The 13,817-nt window shown below is 34.8% G+C and overlaps 1 protein-coding gene across 2 annotated transcripts in view; it reads left to right on the top strand.

Moving 5' to 3' along the window:
- SGCZ (sarcoglycan zeta) overlaps positions 1–13,817 on the top strand; it is a 1,195,959-nt gene that overhangs the window by 1,162,923 nt on the left and 19,219 nt on the right. For both annotated transcript variants that reach the window (XM_050802181.1, XM_050802182.1), the window contains exon 6: positions 12,104–12,176. In XM_050802181.1, the coding sequence (XP_050658138.1) occupies positions 12,104–12,176 (73 nt within the window). The remainder of the gene's footprint in view (positions 1–12,103; positions 12,177–13,817) is intronic.

The following is a 13,817-nucleotide window of genomic DNA, read 5'->3' on the forward strand; positions in this document are numbered from 1 at the left end:
TGTGTAATTCTGATACCAAAACCTGGCAGAGACACACACACACAAAGAAAATTTCAGGCCAATATCCCTGAAGAACATTGACACAAACATCCTCAAAAAAAATACTAGCAAATTGAATCCAGCAGCACATCAAAAATCTTATCCACCACAATCAAGTCGGCTTCATCCCTGGGATGCAACACTGGTTCCACATATGCAAATCAATAATCGTAATCCATCACATAAACAGAACCAATCACAAAAACCACATGATTATCTGAATAGATGCAGAAAAGGCCTTTGATAAAATTCAACATCCCTTCGTGCTAAAAACTCTCAATAAACTAGATATTGATGGAACTTATCTCAAAATAATAACAGCTATTTATGACAAACCCACAGCCAATATCGTACTGAATGGCCAAAAGCAAAGCTGAAAGCAGAATTCCCTTTGAAAACCGGTATAAGACAAAGTTAACCTCTCTCACCACTACTATTCAACATAATATTGGAAGTTCTGGCCAGGACAATCAGACAAGAGAAAGAAAGCAAGCGTATTCAAATAGAAAGATAGGAAGTCAAATTGTCTATGTTTGCAGATGTCATGACTGTATATTTAGAAAACCCCATCGTCTCAGCCCAAAATCTCCTTAAGCTCATAAGCAAATTCAGCAAAGTCTCAGGATACAAAATCAATGTGCAAAAAATCACAAGCATTCCTGTACACCAATAACAGACAAACAGAGAGCCAAATCATGAATCAACTCCCATTCACAATTGCTACAAAGATAATAAAATACCTAGGAATACAACTTACAGAGGATGTTAAGAACTTCTTCAAGGAGAACTACACACTGCTGCTCAAGGAAATAAGAGAGGACACAAACAAATGGAAAAACATTCCATGCTCATGGATGAGAAGAATCAATGTCATAAAAATGGCCATATTGCCCAAAGTAATTTATAGATTCAATGCTATCCCCATCAAGCTACCAATGACTTTCTTCAAAGAATTAGAAAAAACTGTAAATTTCATATGGAACCAAAAAAGAGCCCATATAGCCAAGACAATCATAAGCAAAAAGAACAAAGTTGGAGGGATCACGTTACCTGACTTCAAACTATAATACAAGGCTACAGTAATCAAAACAGCACGGTGCTGGTGCCAAAACAGATATAAAGACCAATGCAACAGAACAGAAGCCTCAGAAATAACAACACACATCCACAACCATCTGATCTTTGACAAATATGACAAAAACAAACAATGGGAAAAGGATTCCCTATTTAATAAATGGTGTTGGGAAAAAGGGCTAGCCATATGCAGAAAATTGACACTGGGCACCTTCCTTATGCCTTACACAAAAACTAACTCAAGGTAGATTAAATACCTAAATGTAACACCTAAAACCATAAAAACCCTAGAAGGAAACCTGGCAATACCACTCAGGACATAGGTGTGGGCAAAGACTTCATGACTAAAACACCAAAAGCAATGGCAACAAACTCCAAAATAGACAAATGGGATCTAATTAAATTAAAGAGCTTCTGCACAGCAAAAGAAACTATCATTAGAGTGAACAGGCAACCTACAAAATGGGAAAAAGTTTTTGCAATCTATCTATCTGACAAAGGGCTAATATCCAGAACCTACAAAGAACTTAAATTTACAAGAAATAAACAACCCCATCAAAAAGTGGGCGAAGGATATGAACAGACACTTCTCAAAAGAAGCCATTTATGTGGCCAATAAACATGAAAAAAATAACCTCACCAACACTGATCATTAGATAAATGCAAATCAAAACCACAATGAGATACCACCTCAAGCCAGTTAGAATGGTGATGATTAAAAAGTCAGGAAACAACAGATGCTGGAGAGAATGTGGAAAAACAGGAACACTTTTACACTGCTGGTAGGAGTGCAAATTAGTTCAACCATTGTGGAAGACAGTGTGGCAATTGCTGAAGGATCTAGAATTAGAAATACCATTTGACCTAGAAATCCCATCACTGGTTATACACCCAAAGGATTATAAATCATTCTACTGTAAAGACACATTCACACCTATGTTTATTGCAGCATTGTTCACGATAGCAAAGACTTGGAACCAACCCACATGTCCATCAATGATAGACTGGATAAAGAAAATGTGGCACATATAAACTATGGAATACTGTGCAACCATAAAAAGGATGAGTTCATGTCCTTTGCAGGCTCATGGATGAAGCTAGAAACCATCATTCTCAGCAAGCAAACACAAGAGAAAACCAAACACCGCATGTTCTCACTCATAAGTGGGAGCTGAACAATGAAAGCATGTGGACACAGGGAGGGGAACATCACACACTGAGGCCTATTAGAGGGTGTGGGGCTAAGGATAACATTAGGACAAATACCTAATGTAGATGATGGGTTGATGGGTGCAGCAAACCACCATGGCACATGTATACCTATGTAACAAACTTGCATGTTCTGTACATGTACTCCAGAACTTAAAGTATAATAATAATAATAAAAACTTAATATATTAGGGAATCTGTTTTTTTTTTTTCAATTCTCTGGAAAGGTTTTTACAAGATTGGAATTTTATTTTGTAAATGTCAGTACACGCGCGCGTGCGCGTGCGCGCGCACACACACACACACGGATAAAGTACTCCCCAGTGAGGTGTTATACTCTGCATTCAAACACACACTGATGTGTACATCTCAGTGTCACAATTTAAGCTTTCTCAAAAAAAAAAAAAAAAAAAAAAAACACTACCTATTGAAAATATTGAATATCTGCTTACCCTGTTCATGGTGAGATATTTACTATGTGTATCAAGGGACTCCCAAAATGTCAAAGCACATATCTGGATTATAAAAGTTGTGTATTTTACCTCTGACTTATCAGAAGAGGCCCATTTATATCAGCAGGTCTAATGCTAACCTGTAATGCATTATTTTTGTAGGTCAGAGAATGATCGTCTTTAAAGATACATGTTGTGATCCATAACCAAAGCACACAAAACACAGGTTTCCATAACGGCACAATAATTTTGAAGATGCTTGGACTTCCCTGAAAACTGTGGATAATTATAATGGTTATAATTTGCATAAAGCATTAATGGCTTACTCTGCTTGAAATTCCTCTAAGAAAAACATACAGTATTCACAGTAATCAACGCTGAATATGTGATGAGTGTTCTTACTGTAGAAACTTCATTATTGGGGAAACCAGACGTTAGTTCTGGAGAAACATGCCATTTCTTTAATTAAAAGTAAAAAGTAAAAGAATGCTACCAGTTCTCTTATGGTTAAGAAACAAATGAAAATAAAGGGAGCTTTTTAAAATTTACCTATTGGTATATATGAATTACGTGGCAAGTGATAAAATAAAAATCAAAGGAGCAACCTTGAGCAACAAAAGGTAAATAATCTCATAGAAACAAAAAAATGAAGAGAATTTATTTGGGCATTAACAAGCATGTTCTGATTCTCATTTGGACTCTATGCATGTCTTACTATCTTGTTACTGGATGATAGGCTTATGAGGCTTTCAGCTTTTATGTGAATTTTTGTACAATTTGGTTATTAGTAAATGAATGACAATTACATATTAAGGCAAGTTGTATATACAAAGATCCCAGGTTCTGAATCTTTTCTTATTGGCAGAGAGACCTAAAAAATTACACGTAAAACTTTGATGTTTTAAAATCTCTTAGATATCTTGAGGTAAGAAGGAAATTCTAAATAAATTGTGGTTCATGAGATACTACGTTAAAAAAAAAATTGATATGTTAGTTTATGTAGATTAACCATGCAGCTCAGGCTCATAAAGCTATTGATATAATTAGCATCTTTTGAACATACAAGATTTTGCTTTTTTTCAGAGTAAAAAATGTTTGTAGAAGTTTCAGATAAATCCATAAACCAATGCAATATTTGAAGCCCCCGAAGACAATTATGTACCATCTGTTTTAGACAATTTATTTACTGATTTTTATTGTCCATAGAAAGCACTTTGATATCAATGCACCAGAAGTCCTAAGGAATAAAGAATTAAGAAATGAAAGTGCTGCTGAGATGAGTCTCTAGCATTAGGCATTCCATTTGGTAATGGTCAGTATGACCTGCCAGTGGAAAACAGTTTCTCCCTTTATGACTAATAGCAGTAGGAAGCCATCTTGTTCATCTTCAGAAACTAATCTAAATAGAGGTGAAGAGCTTGAAGAATAAAATAAGGCAAAAATATAGGATTAAGGAATTTCCTAGTTTCCCACCCCCCCTCCCCCCACCCTGAAGAAACTTCAGTTTGATGGTGCAACTGATGGGAAATTTTCAAATAAATGAATTTCCACAAAGCTTGAATTTCACTGGATTAATGATAGAGGGTTATTAAGGCAAGGGTTATACCAAAAACTTTAAAAAATATTTACATTTATAAGAATAAATGTGAGTTCAAAGAGCCAAGACTAGTATCAGCTATCATATCTGTATTTAAGTAAACTGTCCAAATCTTAAGATAAAATATACTCCTAGATTAAGTATGTTCAAAGCTTATCTAGACTTTATATAAAGGTGGTAAAAAGATAACCTACCTTAAGAATCTTCTTAATCTTCTCAACTTCATCATTAATCTTTACAAAAAATTTAAAAATATAATAAATGACAGTATGGGTAGCTCATGTGCTATCAAATAGGTTAATGCATATTTTTTGCATTTCAATTCATTAGAGTTATAATGTTTACAATGAAGCTGTAAATTGAATCAAATATTGCTGCCTTTTAAAAAGTTCATAACCACAGAATCTTCTGATTATGTTTGCTAAAGGGGCGTTCTTGATGATGCTTTCTCACTCAGGATTCTCTAGAAGCCTCAGTTGTGTGTGTTACTTCTCCTTTGCTTAGTGGTTTTATTTAAGTAAAGGGCAAATGACAACCTTAGTAATCACATACTTTGGAATTATCTATTTCCTGAAAATATATATCTTAAGAGTAAACGAAGAAAGCTCTGCTCATCCACTGTAATGTTTTCATTTTTTGGAGGTAGGAATTAGAAAATGTATTATTTATATACATTTTTTTAAAAATGTCATTTCCATCAAACCACATATTCATTCAATTTGGAAATAATTTATTTTCTTTTTAATTCTGTTTTATTTACACGTGATTTTAAATTTCAAGTATTACTCTTATTGTTGACTAAAAGGCATGGAAAGAATTAATAAATGAGTTTTTCCTCCTAAAACTCAGAGAAGCAACTGCTAGTAAAACGTAACTTCTTGAAGCTTACAAAATGAGAGCCATGTGGAAGTCTGGATCATTTCCAGTGCTGATATATTTTAGTCTAATTTCATTAGTAACAACTTATTTTTGAAATATACTTCATTTTGAAGAAAATAGCTTTATTTTAATGCATTTTCCTTTTGATCACCAAATGTCTTTTTCTTTATCTCTGCCTTCTGAAACTGTTTAAGTGGATGAGAAGATATTACTTGGCATCCAAGAGTGAAGGCTTTGAGACATTTTTTTAAATGATGAAAAAAATACCAAAAGGAAAGTCCAAACAGATTTTGAAATAATTTCTTTTCGGAAATCCTGGCAGCTTATCTTTCAGTCCTAAATGAACAGTATGGTGTTTTTTGTTTTTTTTCTTTTGCTTTCTTTCCAAGACAATTAATAATGTTATTTCCCTGTTTCATTAGAAAAAAATCACTTTGGCTATGCTCATAATAAGTTTCAGTACATTCAGATAATCTCAGGATGTTAATTTGTGTTAAAGTGTTAAACAAGGAGATACACTAGGAAACAGAAACTTAGCATGTTTTCCATATCAGTTATAAAACAGAAAGCATTTTATGCATGCTTTTGTTAACTATTGTTTTATTCATTCTTTAATTTACTGATCCTCAACTATGTAGCACAATCCATAATCAGTACTAAGTATACAACTTTTATCAAGACAGTCTTTGACTTCAAGAAAGTCCTAAGTTACTGGAGAGGGGCTTAAAGCAAATTGCAATGCAATGTTAGAAATATACACCAGTAATTTTTGCAAGATCCTGGGGAAACTGGCCAGAAGGAGGAAAAGCTGCAAGAACCAAGAAAATGTTTCACAGATATTATAATTTAGATTCAGATCTTGAAAAATGAGAAGAGATTACCATCAAATGATGAGAAAGAGGTTGCATATGCTGAGAACAAGAAGGGGTTCGTTCTCATGACAGTCCATAAACATGGCAAAATATGCGAGAGCTGTCTTGTCACTGAAATGTAAAATGCACAGAACTGCTAAGCAATAAATCCTAAGGAATGTGGCCTTGACTTCTACAGATATTGGATTCTTAAAGTATTTTAAGTGAGAGTTACAAAGTCAATTTTGTGTTTTAGAACATCATTTGGCACCAGTATGGAAGAATTATGAGCAGAAAATGTATGTGATATTGAAGACGTGGAAACAAGTACCCTAACAAGGATGTTGAACAAGAAAGGACACCTCGGTATACTTCCCCAGTTCGCCTGGGTGTTTGGAATATGGTTTTACCATTAATCAAACTAGGATTAAAAAACAAAAGGACAGCACTTTGGGAGGCCGAGACGGGTGGATCACGAGGCCCGGAGATCCAGACCATCCTGGCTAACACAGTGAATCCCCGTCTCTACTAAAAAGTACAAAAGATTAGCCGGGCGTGGTGGCGGGCGCCTGTAGTCTCAGCTACTCGGGAGGCTGAGGCAGGAGAATGGCGTGAACCCGGGAGGCGGAGCTTGCAGTGAACCGAGATCGCGCCACTGCACTCCAGCCTGGGCGACTGAGCGAGCCTCCGTCTCAAAAAAAAAAAAAAAAAAAAAAAACACTTTCAAAAAAGGCTTTGAAATATGGATCCTTATCGATATTTATTAATTACCTCACATACATCATGTGTGCAAGAATACAGTGGTATATAAGGAATATATCTTAAATTTTTTTGGCCTGAAACATAAGCAACTCACATAATTAAAAATATGTAAGAATAGATATGGTAGATTAAACATAAGTGTTACAGGCAGTAAACCGTAAATATGTTCAGAGAATGAAGATATCTGCATATGCCTTAGGAGGTGAGAAATTAGTAAAGATATTTTATAAATAAGTAGAAGAAAAGATGTTTGAGCAGACAAATGGGGTCAGATTACAGGAATGCTGAATACTGGGCAAAAGCAGTGTCCAAGAAAATAATTGCAGCTTTTTGCACAGGTGAGCTATCAATGGTTTTGATAAAATTACTCCAGCAATGTATAGGTTGTGTTTTGTCGTGTTAAGTGGAGACAAAGACAACACTTAGATTATTAAAATAACACAAATAAGAGACATAGTATATGTTGAAATAGGTTGACATTTCTTCTAATAAATTTTTCGGGATTCAAAGGAACCCTTTTTAATGGAATAAAAGAAATGCCAATTAATATTTTTTCCAGTATTATTACTCCATCCCTTCCCCAAAATAATTTATTTTCTTTTGATTTGGAGGAGCAAACTCCTTTCCACTTGTATTTAAGGAGGAATGAGAAGAGTTATTAGTATACAAGTTTTGATATGTTTGAAAAAAAAAACGTATAATTCTGTTAGAAATTGAAAGTACTTTAGAGATCATGTTATTCATGGTCTGGTTTTTAATTTTACAAATAAAAACCAGAGGGCTTTAAATACTTGGCCAAGATTTAGAAACAAATTAAAGTAAACCTGGGAATAAAACAAGTCTATTCCCAGTTTAATCTAGATTTTAATGCTAATTTAGATTTGGGGGAAACAGATGCAGATAAAGAAAAAGTAAGGCAGGACGACTTCCAAAAGTTTGAATATATTTACTAATACAGATTCAAAATTGAAGATCATAAATAGGAATCTTTCTGTCCCTTGAGATATAGAAAAATATCCCTGGACCTTATCCCTATTCTAGTGGAAGAATTTGAAATGCTGTCTGAGATTCCTGTGAAGTGTCATAGGGCTGGGAGCCTAGCTGTTCATATCCTGTTAATCTTTGCCCCGTGGACTCTGGATTCCTCTTGTAGTTTCTCTTTCACATCATGTTGATATCTACATAAAATCCATTCCCTTCTTTGCATCCCCTCCCCCCCCCAAAAAAAAAACCTCAGAAAATTCATGATCATAGTTGATTTCATTGGAAAAATAAAGGCCAGCAAAAGTTCTCATTTAGCAAATATCAGGTCAAATAACTTAAAAATATAATTTCCTGCCTGACTTTCTTTTTCTCAGTGTGAGGAATTCTTGCCTTTCTTGGTTGGTTGTTTGCGTTCTCTCTGGTGCTTTTCCTTGGGTTTCCTTTTCTTGTGCTACCTCTTCTTCTGGGACCAATGACTGCTGTAAAAATTATATCTATGCCAACGGATGAATAATGAGTAGCGTAGGATATAACATTTATAGTATAGATAACGTTTAGAATATAGATAGCCACATCAAACGAAGTGCTTGCATTTAATTTTAATAATTTGTTTTTGAGGGTGTGGCATTTTATGTTAGGCATTTGTAAAGGGTAGTATCCTACCTTATGACTTAAACTCTTTAAATACAAAGTAGGACCATAATCCATATCTGCCTTTTCTCCTTTCCAGCAAAAAGAATATGCCATCCTTATTCTTTCCTGCAGAAGCCAGAAATTATCATATGAATGGCTTCTACTACTTTTGGACCCTGAATTTTCTTACCTCCTTTTTTTCTGACAATTGCAATAGCCAACAGTATAGGTTTCCCCTATGTCTTGTAACATTGTAGTCAGTTTAAATTATCTGAAACATCCTTTATAGGATTATATAATCAAGCACTATTGAACATTATGCCCTTTTGAACAGCCCCTTATGATAGCAATGAAAAAAAAAACATTTATTCAATAAGTTTACATATGCATATTAATATGTATCTCTGTTATGTTCCTTTTGTCCTTTTTATGTCTGTCATTCTTTTTTGGTTTCTATGGTTTCTAGAGCCTGTGATGAGAATTCATGACAGTCTTTCTTTTCTTGAAGTGACTGTAAATCAGATCTGTCCTTGTGTATCAAATGAATGTTGATAAATTGTTAGGGTTTCCAGGTCAAGTATAGGATGCCTTACTAATTTTGAATTTACTTAATTACTCATGACATGCTTTCAGTATAAGTATATCCCCTGTAAATATCCTTTACTTACACTAAAAAATGATTTGATGTGTATCTGAAATTCCAATTAACTCAGTGTCATATATTGTTATATTGCCAAATCTTGCAACCCTATTAATAATCCACATGGTAAAAATTTTCAATTCATGGGAGATAGAGTTTTTAATTTTTTAAAGTTTTTTTTTTAAAGACAGTTTCCCCTCTATTGCCCAGGCCAGAATGCAGTGGTGCAGTCTCAGCTCACTGCAACCTATGCCTCCCAGGTTCAATCTGTTCTCTGTCTCAGCCTCCCAAGTGGCTGGGACTACTGTGCACCACCACACCCAGCTAATTTTTGTATTTTTAGTAGAGGGGGGATTTCGCCATGTTGGCCAGACTGATCTGGAACTCCTGGCCTCAGGTGATTTGCCTGCTTCATCCTCCTAAAGTGTTGGGATTACAGGCATGAGCCACTGTGCATGTTCTGATTTTTAATTTTTATGCTGTTAGAGTTCATACCTGGTTCAGGTGGCTTTTATCATCCCTTACTGATTTCCTTTAAGATTATCTGTGTTGCTTATTAATTTCGTACCTTTGGGTCATTCAGGACAGAAACAGGGAGAGTGAATTTCTCATTTTCTAGAGGCCTGCATTTTGTTAACTACTCATATTATTTAGTTTACAATTTCACCCTTTAAGTGGCATGATTACATATTTATTTCCTCAAGAATCCTTTAAAAATGATTATTTTTATACTGGAACTCAGAATCGAGACATCTGTCAGTTTTTATTTCTCATTGAAAATTTAAACTTTTGATGACATTCTATTTTTATTTTCACTGATAAAGTTTGTGCTTAGTTACTAAGTATGTCATTATGTATTTGAAAGTAAATATTACTGATGTCTAATTATATTTCTGTCACCTTATCTGGGAAATTTTCATAATCATGCAATAGTGGAAATTAATTTTTAAACTTTGCACATGGATAACTATCTTTTCTGGGATGCATATCTTATTACAAAATGCCAGAGTCTCTCTTTGAGATATACAAATGTATATCTTGTAATATTCTTTCACATGCTATCTCCACCATGATCACAAAACTACTGTTACCTCCAACTACTGTTTTACTTTGAAAGACTCATCTTAAGGAACATTCCACTTGGAGAAATAAAATAAATATCTTCCAAAATATCAACAGAATAAACCCCTTAAAGAAGTTATTTCTCAAAATTCATGAGGAAAAGTGTTAAAAACAAGGAGCATATGTCCTACAGAGTCTCAGGAGAGACAGAGAGAGACAAGAGAGAACACTATTAAACCCATTAAGTGTTCAACAAATGCCAATAGCTTTTAGTTTATAAACAGAAATCTGCAATCTTAGGGATTTACTGCAGCAGAACCTGGTAAGTTTGCCCTCAGAACCAGAATATAGATGAAATCATACAGTCTTTGAAAAAAAATCTCTTCCTCTTCTATTCATGATCAAGGTCTGTATTGCTATATTATGCAAAGGAGTAATCTGATGGTTCTAATACATTTCCATATATAGCAATTTATTTTTAAGGAATTGGAATTTTAGCTTTAATTTCCTAGTGGCCATTTCATCATTGCTTCTTGAATTAATATGTTTTACATTATTTTTTCTCATTAGACAAAAGCAGATTTGTATGCTTCAAATATATATTTTTATGTTACATTGTATAATTTAGCTAGTGTTGAAGCCACTGATGGAACAGATATGAGGTTCTTAAACTAAGAAGTTTGAAGAAGATTAGATCAAAAAACAAAATGATAAAGTTTATTTTGAGGGTGATAATCAAAGATATTTATGCAAAATTACAGAAAAGATTTTCTCAGTGTCATCTTATTTGGAGCATTTTTTTTTCCACTTGTTTTTGGTAATTGAAGAATCCTTCCATTTTACTTAAATTATGAAAAAGCTATGGGAATCTGGAAAAAAAAGTGGATTCAGTAAATGAAAGTTGAGATAGAGTATCATTCAACCTCCTGAGAAAAGTGTTAGAGTATATGACCTCTTTGGAAAACTATGATGCCATATGAAACCACCTATAACAACATGATTTAAAGCAGTTCATGGTTTTAGATAAAGCCCTAACCCCAGAGAGGTCAAAGTAACATGACATGTTCTCTCTCATTTGGTGGTTACTGTAATCAAAAGTGGGAGCTCTGTGTGTGAGAACTGCTAAACATCTATCAGGGTATGTCTGTAAAAACCAATAGTAGGCTACACTGGAGCCCACCTCCACATTTTTATTCATGACCTGCTATTATTTATAGAAACACAGAATTAAGTATTGTGACGTATCCCTCCCTCAATTTCCCTTAACTGGAAAATAAGGCAGGGGACAGAGATGAGCTTTTGTTCTTTAATGAGAGAGTGGGAATCTTGACTTTAATAATTTAATTTTAAAATCATTTAATATATAATGACATTTACATTTACCTTGATTGACTCTTCCCTGCCTGGTGATATTCTTCTAATTCTTCTCATTCATATCCTGTGATACGGTTTGGCTCTGTGTCCCCTCTCAAATCTCATCGAGAATTGTACTCCTATAATGCCCACGTGTTGTGGGAGGGAACCGGTGGGAGATAATTGAATCATGGGGGTGGTTTCCCCCATAATGTTCTCATTCCCATGGTAGTGAATAAGTCTCATAAGATCTGATGGTTTTATCAGGGGTTTCTGCTTTTGCATCTTCCTCATTTTTCTCTTGCCACTGCCATATATGAAGTGCCTGTTGCCTCCTGCAATGATTCTGAGGCCTCCCCAGCCATGTGGAACTGCAAGTCCAATGAAACCTCTTTTTCTCCTCAGTCTCGGGTATGTCTTTATCAGCAGTGTGAAAATGGACTAATACATGATATATACCTATTTTAAGTTTTCTCTCTTTGGGAAGAATATTTGATGCATAAAAATAGAGATGAAAGTCACTGTGTGGACTTGCTTATACTGACTGCTATATTCATGCTACCCCCAGGCACTGAAGGAGCCGTATTTGGGCACTCTGTGGAGACGCCGCACATCAGAGCAGAGCCATCCCAAGATCTCAGGTAAGTGCTTCCTCTTATACATGTGGCATAAATTCCATCACTGTTGATCAGCTTTAATATATGAAGAACTAAAATAGACAGTTAGACAATGTTTCCCCCAATATACTTAAAATAAATACAAAAATGAATATATTAGATAGCAAGAATGTAGAAAAGAAAAGGCAAAGGCAGTTATAGAGTAAGTGAGAGGAACTAATAAAAATAGGGATGCTGAGGTCGGGTGTGGTGGCTCACACCAGTAATCCCAGCACTTTGGGAGGCCAAGGTAGGAGGGTCAGTTGATATCAGAAGTTCAAGACCTGGCAACATAAAAATTAGTCGAGCATGGTGGTGTACATGTGTAGTCCAAGTTAGTCAGGAGGCTGAGACCAGAGGATTGCTTGAGCCCAGAAGGTCGAGGCTGCAGTGAGCTATGATTATGCTGCTGTACTCCAGCCTGGAAAACACAGTAAGACCCCGTCTGTAAAAATGAAACAAAACACAATAAAAACAACAACAAAAACAGGAATGCTGGAAAATCTGACATATATAATGAAATATATGGCATATATAGGAATAAAGACAGGGCAAATAGGGAGCTGAGAAAGCTATAAATGACCACAGAGTATTACATACAGGGGACTATGGAAGCAAATGGAAGCTAATCAGAAAAAGGCAGAACTTAATTGGACTTTGATGGGGTTCCTCAGTCTAATATTTCCAATGGAATAAACTACTTCCTGACAGTGTAATGGTTCTAGGAGGCAGTTATTTGTAAAAGCTCTCACCATCCAGAAAATTCCAACATTATAGGGAATTCTTCCCAGGATAATTATTACCACCGTTGATTAAATTCAAAATATTAAAATCTAGATCCCTCATACAAAACTGCTCAGTGGATGTTCTTAATTCATTACATAAGATTTGGTGATTATGGTTTAATAATTTATGATAGATAAATTACATTCTGAAATGAACTTCTTATTGTATAGGAAAAGGAAATATGCAAATACTGCTGATAAAAACTAATCACATATTAAAAGTCACTTTTAAAGTTGGATCAAAGTATCAGCCTGAGAGACATAGTTGCTGTCTTGGGAAGCAAAATAAAAATATTAAGTTAAAAAACCTTTTTATTCATAAGGATTGGTGTTTAGCCCTTCACACTGGATGAGTGTATACGTACTCAGATGGAAACAAAAAATAAAGTTGAAAATCTTTAAGGCAACAAAACCATACTTTACAACAGTAAATTTTTTAGTCCTTTAGAGTCCTATGATAAAATTTCCTAAAGAACTCAGTTTCTCACTACTTGAGTAACACAGATTCAAACAAGCTAGGGAACAATATTAGAAAAAAAGTGGCCGCCTTCAAGGACTAAGACTTATTTTAGAAGAGCAACGTAATAATTACCTACTCTAGATAAAAACCCTAGGGATTTAGGAGTGCTGAGGAGTGTGTGTAAACAGCATCTCATAGGGCGCTACAGTCTTCATTTATGGCTTTTTTTTCAGGGAGGAATTCAACAACTTTTGTGAAAATATTTATTGTATCTTTCTTCTCCTAACAAACTATAAATTCCATTAGAACAGGATACACATGTCCCTTGTTCATCCTTAATGCTGGAGCAGCCAGCACTGTTATCTTACACATCCTAGTTGC

The sequence above is a fragment of the Macaca thibetana genome, chromosome 8 (genome assembly GCF_024542745.1).
Source record: "Macaca thibetana thibetana isolate TM-01 chromosome 8, ASM2454274v1, whole genome shotgun sequence".
In the NCBI taxonomy this organism is placed as follows: Eukaryota; Metazoa; Chordata; class Mammalia; order Primates; family Cercopithecidae; genus Macaca; species Macaca thibetana.